Raw genomic sequence first — 17587 nt, forward strand, 5'->3', positions numbered from 1 at the left:
TAGAAAAATGACCCTGGGCCACAAAAATGAAATTTTACTCCAAAATTCTCAGTCTCAAGCTGCATTAAGAACTATAGAAGTTTTGTCTATGAAACGCCAAATACATGGAGAATTAGAAATGTGGAGAATTGATTTTTGTTTTACTTCTTCATTTAATTTATGTGAATTATGTACACATAAAGAGACTCATATTTACATGGTGAAAAGTGATCATAATTATGATGATGGTGGAGATAAATTACATAATAATGATATATGCTCAATATCTAGGATGCCAATATTTTAAGATATAATTGTAATGAGTCAATTATTAAATACATAAATCAATCAAACCTAAGTACAAATCAATAATAACTTAGTAACAATTATAAAATGATATACATTTTTTACTTCTGGTTTTATTTATTGATTGAGGAAATAATTAACATTATTTAGAGCCATAATTTTTATATGTTCAATTTTGTACATTTGTTGGAGTCTTCTGGAACTTAAGTGATAATTACAGCTCTTAATACTCAATGTTAGTGAAATATTTTGAGTCTTACATGAAACAAAAGAGATAAACTTGGAAGTTGTTTGGAATATGGCACAATAAGGGCCACTGACTGTTTTGCTTTTTATTGAACACCAGAGATACATATTTTCTACTAAATAGGCTTAGTTCACACAAATCTTTTTTATTACAAGGTAGAGATGTAAGCAATTGCTCTCTTATAAAACTTATTAAATTAAAAACATGCCCAGAAGACTTTGCTTACCTCTGAGGCTTTCCTGGGAAGAAACAAAGAGAAAGCTCATTCTTCATTCATTCATTCCTTTTAGAAGGGGATATAAAGATAAACAAGACCCTTCCTCTCTCAAAGCCTTATATAAAAATCTTGATTAATGCTAATTCCTTTTATTTATCAACAAACTGTGTACAATTGAACCATTTCTTTCCCTAAGGGCCCTAAAGCTAATAAAATTACTTGAAGTTCAAATAAAGTATAAAGTATATTTAATTTTATCATGCAAGGTTATTCTGACAAGAGTCACTTTAACTGATATACTTCTCAAACACTTTTTTGTTCTTTTTTTAAGTAAATAACTCATCACCAGTTTACATGGACAAATCACTCAACCTCTCTGGAGCAATTTTCTCACCACGATGAGGACCCTGAAGTAAATGAACTTGTTTCAACTTTATCCTTTTCCCCAAACAATGAAAACTTTTATTTTGTGAAAGATCTATTCTTTGTCAATTATACCTTAAGTCTATAATAAATTCTAAGAGAACTGAGAATTATTAATTTTATAATACTTATTTCAATATATTTTTCATGTGGCATATTCTCCTATAATGAATATTATTGAAACTACAAAAATATTTTGATTCATAATTGTCAACCTACCTACTCCAAAAATGTCATTACAACAAAGATCAAGGACAAGAAAATAATGCAAGTAGTCCCTTAGAATTTCTTTAAATATTTTATAAGTAAAACGGTATTTTTGTGTTATTTTCCTTTCATAAATTATGCCATAGGCAATTATAAAAATGGAATTTTAATTTCATATTTCCAACTCGATACTCTGAAAAGGTTTATATAAATACTGATGTGTTATATTGAATAGAACACAATCATATTAAATGCTTCATTTTATTCACCTGAAATTCATATTTAATATGGATAAGACACACTTACCCATAAAGTTCAGGTAGCCTTCTCCTCCAAGAGCATGAGTAATGAGACGAATCATTTTATGAAGTTGTATTCCACGATCAATAACTAGAGTGAAAGGGGACAGCACACTCATGTTTGTATACATTTCTGCATCCATCAGCCAGAATGCCAGGGACTTATCACCAACAAGAGCCTATGACAACAACAACAAAAAAAACCATGGGAACAAATAAAATATAAATATATTACAAACAATTACAATCTGAACCAAACTTACAATTAGATATTGCCTTCTCTAGGGTAACCAGGTTAGGTGAGGAAAAATGAATTTCTTATCCTGCAAATATTTTCTTCGGAGAATGTGAGCTAATAAACTAGTTTTAGAAGGTGACAGATTTATTTTCAAGACAGTGTTTAATTCCATAAAAAGTCTTAAGACCCATTCACTGTTATCCATCATTCCTACAGAAGCATGGGTAGATAATTAGAAAAGATGTGTCAGGTTTTCCAACATATACATAATCAACAGATATGAATAATGACAGTAACTAGAGGAAGAAGTCAACTTTAGATTATCTGTGCTAATATAGTGGAAAAGTGACTTATGTGATTAAAATAATTTTAACTGTTTTAGAATACATCATGATTTTGAGGAAGGGAAGAAGCAAACTTATTTTCTACTTATGCTATTTAGGTTAACAATGAATAAGTCTTAATGCTCACATTTATATACTGTTTTACAATTTATAAAGTGTTTCCCTCACAATCATACTACGAAAAAGGCATCTATCAGTCCCACTTCACAAGAGAAGAAATGAACTCAGAGCAGAAAAGTGACAAGTATAGTGCAAATAGTAACGGACTTGGAATCCTAAGACCTGAGGCTGATACTTCCTCGATATACAACTTTGGATAAATCAGTTAACGTTTCTGGGCCTGAGTTTACTTATTTGCAAAATCAAGGAACTGGACTAGATCATCTCTAAAGTCCCTTCTGGTTCTAATATCTATGATCCTTTAACTTGCCCAGGGTTACATTATTTGTAAGGGGCTGATGGTCCTTGGAACACAATACCACAGTTGCAACAGTTTAAAGTCCTTGAAAACATATCAACTTATGATATGACAGAGGCAATCCAGAACTATCGCCAGTAGCAGAGAGAAAAACCATGTAAGATTTTATATTAGTCATGGTAACCATGTAAATAAAACACACGGACATTATCAAGAACAAACTGGCACAGTGGGTAGAAACTCAGGCCTAGCATTAGGAAGGTCTGAGTTAAATTCTGGCATCAGATACTTAGTAGCTTTATGACCCTGGAGAAGTCACTTAACTTCTGTTAGCCTCAGTGTCCTCATCTGAAAATATGGATAATACCCTCCTCCCTGGGTTGTGAGAATAAAATGAAATAATACTGTACAGTGCTTCTTACAATGCCTGGCACATTGTAAGCATAATATAAATTCAGCTACCATTATTATTATTATTACTATTACTATTGAGTAAGCAAGCAAAATATCAACTCAATTCGAAGGGTTGGGCTTGGTTAAGTAAAACAAGCAAATCACCCAGTCCATTTAAAATAAATGATACCTTAATGAAGAGCATGTATCAATAATTCAATCAACCAATCAATCAGAGAATTTAGACTAAGTTTAAAAAAGTAATTGATCAAATAGACTGATGTTAGACAGGAAATGTATTTGAATTAGCTGAAGGGAAGAAAAACAAATTGGTTATACCCTAGGGATTTTTCATAAAATATCAAGTCAGTCTGGGTTCCAGATTAGATAGTATGAGTCAGGAGAGAATGTTCCAGCAACATTCTTGAGAAGAAACTTCTGGTAGGGGTAATATTTCAGCTTTAATCTATTTCCAGTGTAACATCAATCTACTTGATCAATTACGCTATGTACTGGTGATGGTGTGTCACAGAGTTTGGGGGTTAATGTTTATACCAATTATTCTTACTGTAGCACTTCAGTAAATATATCTTTTTAAAAGCTAATTAAGTGGAGCTAACTGATAATCAACTGACAATCATAAGAAAAACACAGTGGAATAGAGGCCCAAGTCAAATGCATTAGAAAAACATCCCCAACCCTAGAAAATAGGGAAAAGTTTTCTCTTAACAGCCTAGATCTGGCGTTCCAACTAGTTAGTCAGAATGAATGTTGGAGTAAGGAAGGAACCTTCTCCCCTAGAGTTTACCTGAACCATACAATCTTAGACTATATCATCATCTCTCGTCAAGACAAGTGAGGTCACAGTACCTTGGTACTCTGACTTGGTCATATCATATCTGGATGTGGGCTTCATCTAAAACATTCAGAGGAGGGATAACAGAAGAGTGAAGTGATTGGAGCTGGCCAGTGCAGGCTACACCTCAGCCAGCAGTAGGCCTTGGGAGGGGTAACTGAATCAACAGCAACGACTTCCAGAGCTCATGGTTCACAGACCATAAGGGGAGCAGACAAGTAGTTAGAAGGATATTACAGAGAACCCTTTGCCGATACTAGGTGCAGGACTTTGTTATATTGCCCTAACAAGGATCTGGGTCACAGACCCAGGTCAGAGTTCCAGGATGAGAAGGAGCACTAGCACACTACAGCATGCAGCCACTGGGGAGAGGGGATCCTGATTGTAGGTCCAGGGAAGAAAAGAATGCTTATGGTCACTCAGAGACCAGAGCACAGGCCAGAAGAGCAGTGACCACACCTCTCCTTATATTATACCACCTTAGTAGAAACAAAACTTAACAGGACCCCAGAGTTAGCTCTGAAAACAACAGTATGAAAAACCTGAAGCTTGGGACAGTGCTCTTCTCCACAGGAAAAAAGAGCCCAACTTTAACAAAAAATTAAAAATCAAGAAATAGGCTAGAAAAATGAGCAACAACAACAACAACATAAACAAACAAAAAAAACCTGACCACAGAAAATTACTATGGTGACAGGGAAGATCAAAACGCAAACTCAGGGGAAGACAATAAAATCCAAATTGCTAGACCCAAAGTGTCAAAGAAAAACACGAATTGGTCTCAGGCCCCAAAGAATTCCTGAACAACTGAAAAAGGATTTTAAAAACCAAATAAGAGAAGCAAATATAAATTTGTAAAAGAAAGTAGAGTGATGCAAGAAAATAATGAAAAAATAGTTAATAGCTTGGTAAAGGAGACACACACACACACAAACAAAGAAAAACCATTAAAAAATTCTTTAAAAAATAGAATGGGCCAAATGGTAAAAGAGGCACAAAAATCCACTAAAAAGAAAAATTCTTTAAAAGACAGAATGGGTCAAATGAAAAATACAAAAATTCAATGAAGAAAAGAACTCCTTAAAAAGTAGAAATGGCAAAAGGAAAAACTGGTAGAAAATCTCACTGAAGAAACTGATTCCTTAAAAATTAGAATTGGGCAAGTGGAAGTTAATGATTCCATGAGACATCAAGAAACAATAAAACAAAAACAAAAGAAGGAAACAATAGAAGAAAATATGAATTATATCTCATTGGAAGTATTTCAAAAATCACATGGAAGAAGATGGAATTGCTCCAGTTGGTCCCAAAGGTTAGAACTAGAAACACTGTACTGAGATTGCAGAGGGCAAAACTCTGGTTTGAAAGTAAAAAGATAATCACTATCTATCTATCTAATCTTTATACATTCCTACAAACTTACCTACCTACCAACCAAAGTTTATTAATTAGTACCATTAAGACCCCTTCTGTTCCACTTTTCCCCCCAATTATTTCCATTGAGATTCTTGGCTTTTTGTGCTTCATATGAATTTTGTTACTTTTTTTCCCCCTGGTTCATTAATATAATCCTTTGGTAGTTTAATTGTATACCACAAGATAAGTAAGTTAACTTTAACAGTATTGGCAGTATCAGAGGAGAGAAAGGAACATATCAGAGATTTATGAGTCTAAACTTAGTAGGATGACTCCCAATCATAATTTTAAAAAATATTTTATATATATTTTGAATGATTTTTTTAATACTGGCTAGACACGGTACATAAAACACAGAAAGGCTAATAATTTGTGTGGGCATATTTTATATCCTGATAATTCACTAAAGTTATTATTCCAATTACTTTTAATTAACTTTCTAAAGTTCATCAAGTAGACCAATATATCATCTGGAAAAAATTATAATTTTCCATTATTTCATTTCTTCATCATTTATGATTATTCCCTGGATTTATTTTTCATTTTATCGTGGTAATGTGCATTTCTGGCACTACATTTTAAAAAAAACAGTGATAACAGGTAGGCTTGTTTTACCTCCTGAACCTACCAGAAAGGACTCTACTTTTTCCACATGTAACGTTGGCTCTTGGTTTTAGATACATACTCTTTACCATGTTAATAAAAAGGCCAATTTCTTCCTATGTTGTTAAATTTTTTTTTAGCAGAAATAGTTTTCTTTTAAGTTTTCCCCTGTATTTATTGATTTAATCTTTTCAAATAACTTTGGTTATTAATAAAGTCTAGTATGTTTAGCTTTCATAAAATTGACCTAACCTGGTGTTCTTGTATAAGTCTATTAAGTTATGTAATTTTTCTGATGTGTTTGGATACCTAATATTTTAATTAATATATTTGAATCGACATTAATTAGAGATAAGGGTTGTTTTTTCACAATTTTGTCTCTCTATGGTTGAAACATTAAGATGATATTTGGATTAAAGAAGGAATTTGGCAGGATCTTTTCTTTTCCTATTTTTATTCAAGTTTAAATAATATTGAAATTAATTATTCTTTGAATGTTGATAGAATTTATTCATAAATATAACACTCTTTTTTGAAACTTTTGAGTTCCAAATTCTCTTCCTTCCCTCCCTCCCACCCCCATTGAGAAGGCAAGCAATTTGATATAGGTTATATATAGTCATGTTGTGAAAGAAAACATAGACAAGAAAATAAAGAACCTCAAGAAAAGTAAAGTGAAAAAAGATTATGCTTCAGTCTGTACTGTGACACCATCAGTTCCTTCTCTGGGGATGGACAGCATTTTTCATCACAAGACCTTCAGAGTTGTCTTGGATTATTGCATTGCTGAGAATAGCTAAACCATTCATTCATAGCTGATCATTCTACAATATTGTTGTTACCTTGTACACAGTACATTTTACTTTGCATCAGCCCATGAAAGGTTTTTCTGAGAGCATCCTGCTCATCATTTCTTATAATACAATAATATTCTATCATAGTCATATACCACAACTTGTTCAGCCATTCTCAATTGATGGGCATGCCTTCAACTTCTGATTCTTTACCCCTAGAAAACAGCTGCTATAAATAATTTTGTACATATAGGTCCTTTGTCTTTTGGTTTTTTATCTCCTCTGGGATACAGACGTACTAGTGGTATTGCTAGGTCAAAGGGTATGCATGGTTTTATAGTCCTTTAGGCATAGTTCCAAATTGCTTCACAGAATAGCTGAATTAGTTCACAACTCCACCAGCAGTGCAATAAAGTCTCATTTTTCTCCTATCCCCTTCCACATTTGTCATTTACCTTCTCTGTCCTACTAGCCAACCTAATAGGCACAAATTAGTACCTCAGAATTGTTTTTAATTTTCATTTCTCCAATCAATAGTGATTTAGAGTATTTTTTTTTCCATATAGCTATAGATAGCTTTGATTACTTCATCTGAAATGTAATCCTATCTTTTGATCATTCCTCAATTGGGGAATGGCTCTTTTTTTTTTAAATAAATTTGATTCAATTTTCTATGTTTGAAAAATGAGGCCTTTATCAGAGAAACTTGCTTTAATTTTTTTTCAGTTACTATTGCTAACTGAATTTCCCTTTATCCTATTCCCCTGCCTCCATTTACTCTATTCTCTCTCCTTCCACTCTGTCTCTCCTCGAAAGTGTTTTAATTCTGATCACCCCTCCCCCAATCTGCCCTCCTTCCTATCATCTCTCCCTGCCCCCCCTTCTAATCTCCTTCCTTTCCTAAGATAAATTTCTATACCCAACTGAGTGTGTATGTTATTCCCTCTTTCAGCCAATTCTGAAGAGAGTAAAGTTCATTTACTCCCCATTACCTCCACCTTCTTCCCCTACACTATAAAAGCTTTTCCTTGCCTCTTTTATGTGAGATAATTTACCCCATTCTACCTCAACCCTCCTTTTTTCTCCCAGTACATTCCTCTCTCACACCCTTTAATTTTATTTTTAGATTATCATCCCTTCATCTTCAGCTTACACCTGTGACTTCTGTCTACATATACTCCATCCATCTGCCCTAATAATGAGAAAGTTCTTATGAGTTACAAATATCATCTTCCCATGCAGGAATATAAACAGTTTAACCTTATTAAGTCCCTTATGATTTTCTTTTCTTGTTGACCTTTTTATGCTTCTCTTGAGTCTTGTATTTGAAAGCCAAATTTTCTGTTCAGTTCTGCTCTTGACTTCCACCAAGAATGCTTGAAAGTCCTCTATGTCACTGAATTTCCATTTTTCCCCTGAAGGATAATACTCATTTTTGTTAGGTAGGTGATTCTTGGTTGTAATCTTAGCTCCTTTGACCTCCGGAATATCCTGTTCTAAGCCCTGTGATTCTTTAATGTAAAGCTGCTAAATCTTGTGTAATCCTGACTGCGGCTTCTTGATTCTTGAATTGTTTCTTTCTGGCTGTTTGCAATATTTTCTCTTTGACCTGGGAACTCTGGAATTTGGCTAGGAGTTTTCATTTTGGGATCTCTTTCAGGAGGTGATCAGTGGATTCTTTCAATTTCTATTTAATCTGGTTCGAGAATATCAGGGCAATTTTCCTTGACAATTTCTTGAAAGGTGATATCTAGGCTCTTTTTTTGATCATGACTTTCAGGCAGTTCAATAATTTTTAAATTGTATCTCCTAAATCTATTTTCCGGGTTTTTCTACAAAGTACAAAGACTTTCTGTTTCTTACCTGTATGCTCAGCATTTGGACCAACATGTAGTACATAGTAAGTGCTTAATTTTTTTCATTCCATCATTTCTTCATTTACATATACATTTCAGGTCCCAAATTCCTATAGCTTGTTTCCCTCCAACCTCTTTTATACTTTTTAATTTCTTTGGTGAGAGGGGAGAGTGCTCAGCAATAGTGATCTCTACTTGCAATCTGTTTTCCACTTGCTTGCCTTTCCTCTCTTAAGATCACAAGCTCCCTTATTAAAAGTTTTTGTTTCCTTACATTTTAAACTTTCCAAGATTCATCATGACTGAATTGTACTTGAATTTACCCTTCCTCTCATCCCCCACCCCTTCTCTGAGCTTTCTCCCATGTCTTTGTTGAGTTGAATGTATTTCATTATTAGGGGGTGTGTGTGTGTGTGGTATGTAGGTATGTATTTTCCCCTCTTATGTCTGCTCAGATGAAAGTATGGTTCAAGTCATAACCTGCTCCCTCAGCCCTTCCTCTAGTTGATCTGTATGTATGTATATATAAACTATATATATGGTTTGTATAGTTTTCTTGAATACCCTGATAATGTAGACAGTAAATTCCATACCCTTCCTCTTCCTCTGTTCTCTAATGCGTTCTTTTTTCCTTACCTTTTTTTTTTCTCTTAAGTTAATCAAAACTTAACAAAATAATTTCCAGGTCCCCTAGTCTTATTTAAATCCCTTTATGACTCTTATTGCTATTAGATTTTTAAGGGACATCTGTTTCTTCTACCACTATTAGAATGTGAACACTTCATCTTTGTATATTGCATTCATTTGTATATTGCAATGATTCTGTGAGTTCCTATAGGAGTTTAGTTCTCATTTCTGATAGTCCAGTTGGCATTGCAGTACTAATCCTTTCATCTGAAGATATGTCCTTGCTTTCTTTTACACCATGGTATCCACTATATTAATAGCTCTTTTTCATACACTCATATCTTCAGTATTTCTACATTTTTTTGAGGTTTTGCTCGTGAAAATTTCTATCCTTTCCCTACTTTTTCTCTTTTTCCTTTATTTAATTTTTTATTTATTTATGAGGAAATACAGACTCTTTTGAGCTGATGAAGGATAACTAGGATAACTAGGTTTGGGTAATCACTCATGTAGCTATTTTGAGAGCAGATCTCCTATGACTGGAACTTGTTCCACTTACCTGAGTTACTGAAAGTTATACAACAATTTCCCAACACTGATTTATTCTAACAGTTTTCTACTTATAAGATTATGTAATTTAGAGATGAAAGAAGCCTTAGAAATCACTTAGTCCAACTGGCTCACTTTACACAGGAATAAAAATAACTGAAATCAGAACACATATTGATATGTCATAAATCAGAATACTAAGGATACTAGTTAATTTTATCACCATATTAATCAAAATGGACGTTTTGAGACTAAATTTTTAAGTCAAATTCACACAAAAAGAGTTTTAATAATAGTTTCTATATGTAACAATGGAATATATATCAGTACAGTTTTTGTCAAAACTTAAGCATACCACACCTCAGGATGGGGGTATTCCCAGGTAGGGAAATGGAATATATAAATAATGTAAGGAGACAAGCTCTAAAAATTACAAAAAAACAAAATAATGTTATATCTTCACATTTAGATAATTATGCTAAGTAAACATTTCAATTACAGCTAAATTTCTAAAAGAAATATCCAGAAAAGAGTGAAACAATAGATTTACCTGTATCATTACAAATATTTGTTTTACCTGATCATGACTCTCTGCATATGCAATACACTTTTCCAGGTAACGCCTGTTTATAAGAGTATGCACAATGTTTCCCATATTCCAGTCTTCATCTTTAAATTCTTTAAGTATCTAGTTAAAACAAAATTGAAAAATACTTATAACTAAAATGAATTGTCTTATGATACATATTTCTCCTCCACTATGATTGTTAACTTCATTCAAGAAAAAAAAATGTTAAGTATTTACTGGATTAAGCACTATGTTTCAGGGAATACAAGGACAAAAAATAAAAGTCCCTGCTCTTATACATACTCAAACGTGAATATGAGGTATATTAAGAAGAGAGAGAACATTTATTTGTGAAGACTTCATTCAGTTCAGTAGACAACTGAACTGAAATCTGAAAGAAAAGAAGAATTTTAAGGGGTAGAGAAGAGTGAGAGTACTGTTGGATAGCTTATATAAATATACAGAAGGAGATGGCCCATTTAGAATTAGGAGAAGTCAGAAGATTTGGAAATCTGGTTTGGGTAGAATGTGGAGTACATGGATGAAAGGAACATGAGGCAAGATTAAAGCCAGATTGCGAATACTAAGCCCTTCCTCATTTATTCCGGGTACAACAGAACACAGAACCACTGAAGGCATTTGATCAGGGGAATAATATGGTCAAACCCTTTGTTCTGTGAAGTTTGGATTCAGTCAAAGGGCCACACTTGAGGATCTAGAGGGCCACATGTGGCCTGGAGGCTGCAGGTTCCTCAACCCTAGCTAATCTATACCATAGAAAGATTATACTTTCTGGTGTGTAAAAATGGGTTAAAGAATAGAAGATGGGAGCTCAGTTCAGAGAATAATAGCTTATACAGAAGATGATGAAGACAAGGGACTAGGATGGTCACTAAGAGAGGGAATGATGTGATACATGAAATTAAACTGATAAGATTTGACATTTGATTGTAGGATGAAGAAGAGAGGAATTGAAGATGACTGTGAAAATAAGAAAGTAAATGACTCAGAAGATGGCTGTCAACAAAGACAATTATTTGGCAGATGGGTAGATTCAGAAGGAAAGATGAGCTGCTCTTTTGTACAGGTTAAGTTTGACAGACTTGTAAACGTATCTAGTAGGCGTTAGAGAACAGGAATTCAGGAGAGAGAATTTAATACATAATGTGTGAGTCATTTACAGATAAGATAATTGAACCTTTAAGGGCCATAAAATCATCTAGCTTACAGAGAAAAGGGCCTAGGACTGAGTTCTTAGAAACAGCTATGGAAAAAGATAAGGACATAAATGACAGTTCATCTAACATAGAAGACTGAGAATGGGTAATCAGAGAGGTAGAAATAGAGCCAGATTTTCGTCATGAAAACAAAGAGAAGAAAACAACCAAATGCAGGGTTGAGAATCAGTGTCTAAGTCTACTAAGGAGTCAATGAAGGCTAATAAAAAGAAATTTTCTTTAGCAATTAACAGATTAATGACAACTTTCTAGAGAGAAGTTTCAGTTCAGTGTTAAAGGGACGAAGCCATGATTCAAGGGAATGAGAAATGAGTAGGAGGATAAGGAAATAAAGTCAATGAATGATCTTAAATCATTACTTTCTAGGCATTTAGTAGGGAAGGGAGGAGAAATTTAAGATAATTCCTTGAGGGAATAATAGGGTTAAGTGAAGAATTTTTAAGGATTGTAGGCAACTAAGTTTGTATATAGCAGGAAAGTGAGCAATAAAAATGAAGTGTCAGCAACAAAAGAGGAAGGACATTATCACTGGGTCAGAGTCATAGAGGAGGTAGGGGGAAAACTAGAAGGTTAGCCATGATAAGGAAAAGAGACATTCCTTACTTTGATACCAGACAAAAGGAGATGATGAATGAATGTCCAAGGGTTGTGAGGTGTATAGAATACGGGACATAAAGAAGCTCATGATTCATAGCCTTTGATTTTCTCAGTGAAACAGGTGGCAGAGTGATCAGCCAAGATAGTTGTGGGTGGGAGAGAAGGGGAGCATCATAAGGGACTTGAAAAGAGAGGACAAAGTTTGAAATAGCTACTGGGAGGGGTACGATAGACAGCCAGTTAAAGAAGAATAAAAAGATTGCTTTATAACAGCAGACAGATGAGACTAAATATACCAATCTATAATGAATCCAGTTATGAGTTGTGTGATTTCTTTTACAGATGCAGACAGTCAACAAGTATCTAGTAAAAGCTTACTTTTTGTGCTTGGAATACAAATACAAGCAATATGACAGTCACTATCCTCAAGGAACTATTTTTATTGGTGGAAGAAAATATGTAAAAGAAAGCTAAGAGAAGCTGGGAGCTGAAAGAGAGGAGCAAAAGTAGAAAAAGTAAAACCTGCAAAGTTAATGAGACATGGACGGCCATGGCGCCCCTCTTTAAAATACATTCTGAGATGAATCATCCAGTCAGAGAAAGAGACTACAGGGGTAGAGGGCTATTCCTATACACGTATAGGAATGTATAGCGACGTTTCAGAATGAAGAGGCTGCTGGGGAATGGCAGAGGCAGTCTGGAGGAAGGAACATCCATTAGTGCCAGAAGATGGAATGAATAAGACGAAGGGATCGAGGATGAATGACATTGATTAACAATATATGAGTGTTCTAGAGCATACAATGGAATTGAATGACATAAAAGTATGTATACTGTGAAGGAACAATCAATCTATCTATATTTATAAAATACCTACTATGTGTTAGCAATATTGCTAAGTGCTAGGGATATAGCTGGAAACAAAAAGAGGCAAAAGGCAGTCCCTGTCCTCAAGGAGCTTACAATCTAATGAAATAGATACATTGCAAACAAATATATATAAAGCAAGCTATTTACAGGATAAATAGGATATAATTAACAGAAATAATGCATTGGAATTAAGACAGGTTTGGAAAAACCTCCAGTAAAGGATGGGATTTTAGTTGGGACTTAAAGGAAGGCAAGGAAGCTGGTATGTAAAGTTGAGAGAGTGCATTCTAGTCATGGAGGCTAGGCAAAGAAAATGCCCATAGGTGAGAGATGAAGAGTCCTATTCTTGGGACAGCCAGGAGGTCAGTGTCTCTGGATTAAAAAGTACATGGCAGAAAATAAGGTGTAAAATGCTATCCACATCCAAAGAAAGAACTATGGAGTTGAATGCAGATTGAAGCATACTATTTGCTATATTTTTTCTTCTGTTTTGTTTTGTTTCCTCTTTCTGGTGGTCCCTCCTATTGGTTCTAACTCTTCCTTACAACATCACTAATGTGAAAATATGTTTAATAGGAATGTATGTGTATAGCCTATATCAGATTGTGTGCCTTCTTGGGGAGGAAGGAGAGGAAAGGATGGGGAGGAAAATTTAAAACTCAAAAGCTTATGGAAGTGATTGTTGATAAATCAAAATAAATTGATAAAAAATTTTTAAAAAAGAAAATAAGGTGTTAGAACACTGGAGAGGTAGGAAGGGACTAGATTATGATGGGCTTATGCAAGGGTTGTGAATGCCAAACAGAGAATTTTATATTTGAGTGTGGAGGGGAAAGAGAGTCAATGGAATTTACGGAGTAGAGAGGTGTCGTATTTGGACCTGTGCTTTAGGAAAATCACTTTGGTGGCTAAAAGGAGCATGATTTGGACAGGTGAAAGACTTGAGACAGGCTATTACAACAGATCAAGTCTGAGTTTGGATGAGGCCCTGCACTATTATGGAGTCAGTATCAGAGGAGAGAAGGGGGCACATTGGAGATATGTCGCAATGGTAAAATATATAGGTCTTGACAACAGATTGGATGGGGGTGATGAAAGAGAGGACCACAGGATTATTCCAAGGCTGCACGCATGAAGCTGGTGCTGCCTTCTACAGTAAAAAAGAAGGTAAGAAGTGGGGTCAAGGGAGATTAGAGGGAAAGGTAATGAATTGTGTTTTGGACTAGACATCCAACTTGAGATGTCTGAAAGGCAGTGGGAGATGCGAGACTAAAGATTAGCAGAGAGGTTGGAGCAGAACAGACAGATTTGAAAATCATCAGCATAGAGATGGTAATTACGATGAAGGAAGATCATCATAATCATGAGAAGGGAGCTGCTGAGAACATCAAGTGAAGTAATACAGAGGAAGAAGAGAAGAAGGCCCAAGAAAGAACGCTGAGGGACATCTATTATCAGAAAGCATGATATAGAATATCCTGTAAAGAAAACAGTGAAGGAACAGTCAGACAGGCAGAAGGAAAACCAGGAAAGAGCTGTGTCCTGAAAACCTAGAGAGAAAATTGAACTGATGAAGGTTGGTAACCAACAGTGCCAAAACCTGCAGAGAGGTCACAGAGAATGAGGACTTAGCAACTAAGAGATCACTGGGAACTCTGGAGAAAACTGTTAGTAGAATGACAAGGCTGGAAACCAAACTGTAAGGGATCAAGAAGAGAGCAAGAGAAAAGAAAGTAGAATCAACCAAAGCTTAACTACAAGATGCCGAAGAGATATAGGATGACAGTTAACCAGGATGAAAGGGTCAAGAGAGGCTTTTTTCAAGAAAGAGGAGACATGAGCATTGTTTGCTTGGAGTAGGGAGAGTGAAAAAGTGACAGAGAAGGGATGACAAAGGAGGCAATCTGCTAGAGGAGATAGAATGAAATGGGATCACCTGAGTAAGGAGTAAAGTCATTTCATTATGTGAGACAGGTGAAGGAGAAAATGGCAGAAGTCACGTAAGCAATGGAAGACAGGGAAGAGATGAGAAGAGGTGGCTTGTGAAAAATGGCCTCATTTTTTTCCATAAAACATGAAGCAAGGATCTAAGATTAAAGTAGAGATGAGTAAAGTAAAAGGTAGCAATGGGAAATAATTTTCATTTCTTCTTAGAAGAAAAGGAAGTGGGTGTCGGATTAGTGAATACCCAAATTCTATTTAATATTCAGAAACACAAACTTTTCTCATTCATCAACTTTACTTAACCAGAAATAATAGCATCCATATAATTTAGTGAAACATGGCATTCTTTTAAAAAATGATCGTTATCTGTGGGAAAATCGGAACACTGATGCATTGCTGGTGGAGTTGTGAAATGATCCAACCATTTTAGAGAGCAATTTGGAACTATACTCAAAGGGATATAAAAATGTGCATACCCTTTGATCCAACAATAGCACTTCTAGGACTGTATCCCAAAAAGACCATACAAATGAGAAAAGGACCCACATGTACAAAAATACTGATAGCAGCTCTTTCTGTGGTGGCAAAGAATTGGAAATTATGGGGATGTATATCAACTGGGGAATGGCTGAACCAGTTGTGGTATATGAATGTAATGGAACACTACTGTTCTATAAGAAATGATGAACAGGCAGATTCAGAAGAACCTGGAAAGACTTTGTATGGACTGATGCTGAGTGAAGTGAGCAGAACAGGAGAATGTTGTACACAGTAACAGCCATGTTGTGTGATGACTAATATTGATAGATTTAGCCCTTCTCAGCAAAGCAAGGATCTAAGACATGCCCAAAGGTCTCATAACGGAAAATGCTATCCACATGCAAAGAAAGAACTATGGAGTTTGAATGCAAATGGAAGCATACTATTAGCTATTTTTTTCTCCTGCTTTGTTTTGTTTCCTCTTTCTAGTGGTTCCTCCTATTGAGTCTAATTCTTCCTTAGAACATCACTAATGTGAAAATATGTTTAATAGGAATGTATACGTACAGGCTTTATCAGATTGCATGCTGTCTTGGGGAGGGAGGTGGGGAGAGAGGAGGAGAACAATTTAAAACTCAAAAGCTTATGGAAGTGATTGCTAATAAATGAAAATAAACTAATAAAAAAAGGAAAAATGATCATTATCTACTTTGGCCATCTAGAACATGCCCCACACCCACATGGCATAATGATGGTCAAGCTTTGATTAATAATTGTAACACAATACTAGTATGCTACTTCTAAATCATATAATAAAACGTAATTGTGATCATTTAATAGCAGACTAAATGAAGTAATTTTAGAATTAATTTTTCAAAACGTACATCAAAAGTACTGCTATTTCTTAGAAGCTAAATAAATATTTCAAGAGTTTCAAGAGTAATTATCATTGAATTTAATCACGAGTTTATAATATTTTGACATGAATACTTTAGTTGTCACCTGGAAAAGCAATTCAAATAAAAGGTTACAAAAACACGAAAGCAGGTTGATATGCTACTGAAAACTATTAAGTATAAAGACATATTGCAAATGCGGAAAAGGTATACAATTACTTTTTAACAACAACAGAAAGGGCAGAATGAAAAGCAGTGTTACAAATGGCCATTAGCTCACTAAGAATTCTGAGTTTGAAAAAAGACCATTTTGCCTGCTAATTTTATAACCATGAATCCTCACTCTAGGATGATGTAAGCATAATCAGGTAGGTTTTTGGCAAACTTGGAAATGCTTTATATTTATATGGAAAGGCATATAAATTAAAGAAGAAAAAAATTCCATGTGGCCCTTAATTTGTTCTCAGTTTTTACTTTAAATTTTTAATATTAGCTTAAATAATAAACAAGCATTAAGTACTTTACTATGTGTTCATCACTCTGCTTAGCTTTGTGAGGGATGAAAAAGAAATAAAAGATAGTCCTTTTCCTCAGGGAACACCTAGCTGAGAAAATAAAATGGCCATGCATCAAATTGTTAAAATAGAATGTAAAACTATAGTCACAAACCACGCTGTATGGTAATTCCAAAAGATTTCAGGAATTCAAAGAAGGAAAATGCCACTGTAAGCTATGATTAATTAGGAGAGGTTTATAGTACTTCACCAACAGAAAATAAACCCAGGGGCAGGCACTATTTTTATTTTTGTCCCTGCATGTCTAATGCCTCATATAGTACTTGTCATACAGGAAATGATTTCTAAAAGAAAACTGGATTAAACTGGATAGTAGTTTTCCATTAAAATGGCTTTGGAAAACATAGAACATACAATGGGAGAAAGCCTTTTATAGCATGGGAAAAAAGCACAAGAGAGGGTATAGAAACAGGAATGAACATGACAGCAAAGTTTGAATGGAAGATGACCACATTACAAGTGCAGCTAGCTGAGGAAAAACCTTAAATGCCTGAAGCTGAACGCTGAGATTAGTATAGCAAGACAGTCATTCCACTAGCATTATCAAGCCTCTGCTACTGTACCAAGCACTATGCTAAGCGCTGGTCTTATAAAGAAAGGCAAATAAGCAAATAAAAAAGCTCACAGTCTAAAAAGGAGAGACAACA

The 17587-nt window shown here is 34.8% G+C and overlaps 1 protein-coding gene across 1 annotated transcript in view; it reads right to left on the bottom strand.

The window, feature by feature from the left end:
* Positions 1-17587, bottom strand: part of GBE1 (1,4-alpha-glucan branching enzyme 1) — a 279718-nt gene that overhangs the window by 81931 nt on the left and 180200 nt on the right. Inside the window, 2 exon segments of the mRNA XM_078147433.1 lie at positions 1686-1857; positions 10350-10460. Of these exon segments, the coding sequence (XP_078003559.1) occupies positions 1686-1857; positions 10350-10460 (283 nt within the window).

This window comes from Phascolarctos cinereus, unplaced genomic scaffold (genome assembly GCF_003287225.1).
Source record: "Phascolarctos cinereus isolate Bilbo 61053 unplaced genomic scaffold, phaCin_HiC Scaffold_7;HRSCAF=346, whole genome shotgun sequence".
Taxonomy (NCBI): domain Eukaryota; kingdom Metazoa; phylum Chordata; class Mammalia; order Diprotodontia; family Phascolarctidae; genus Phascolarctos; species Phascolarctos cinereus.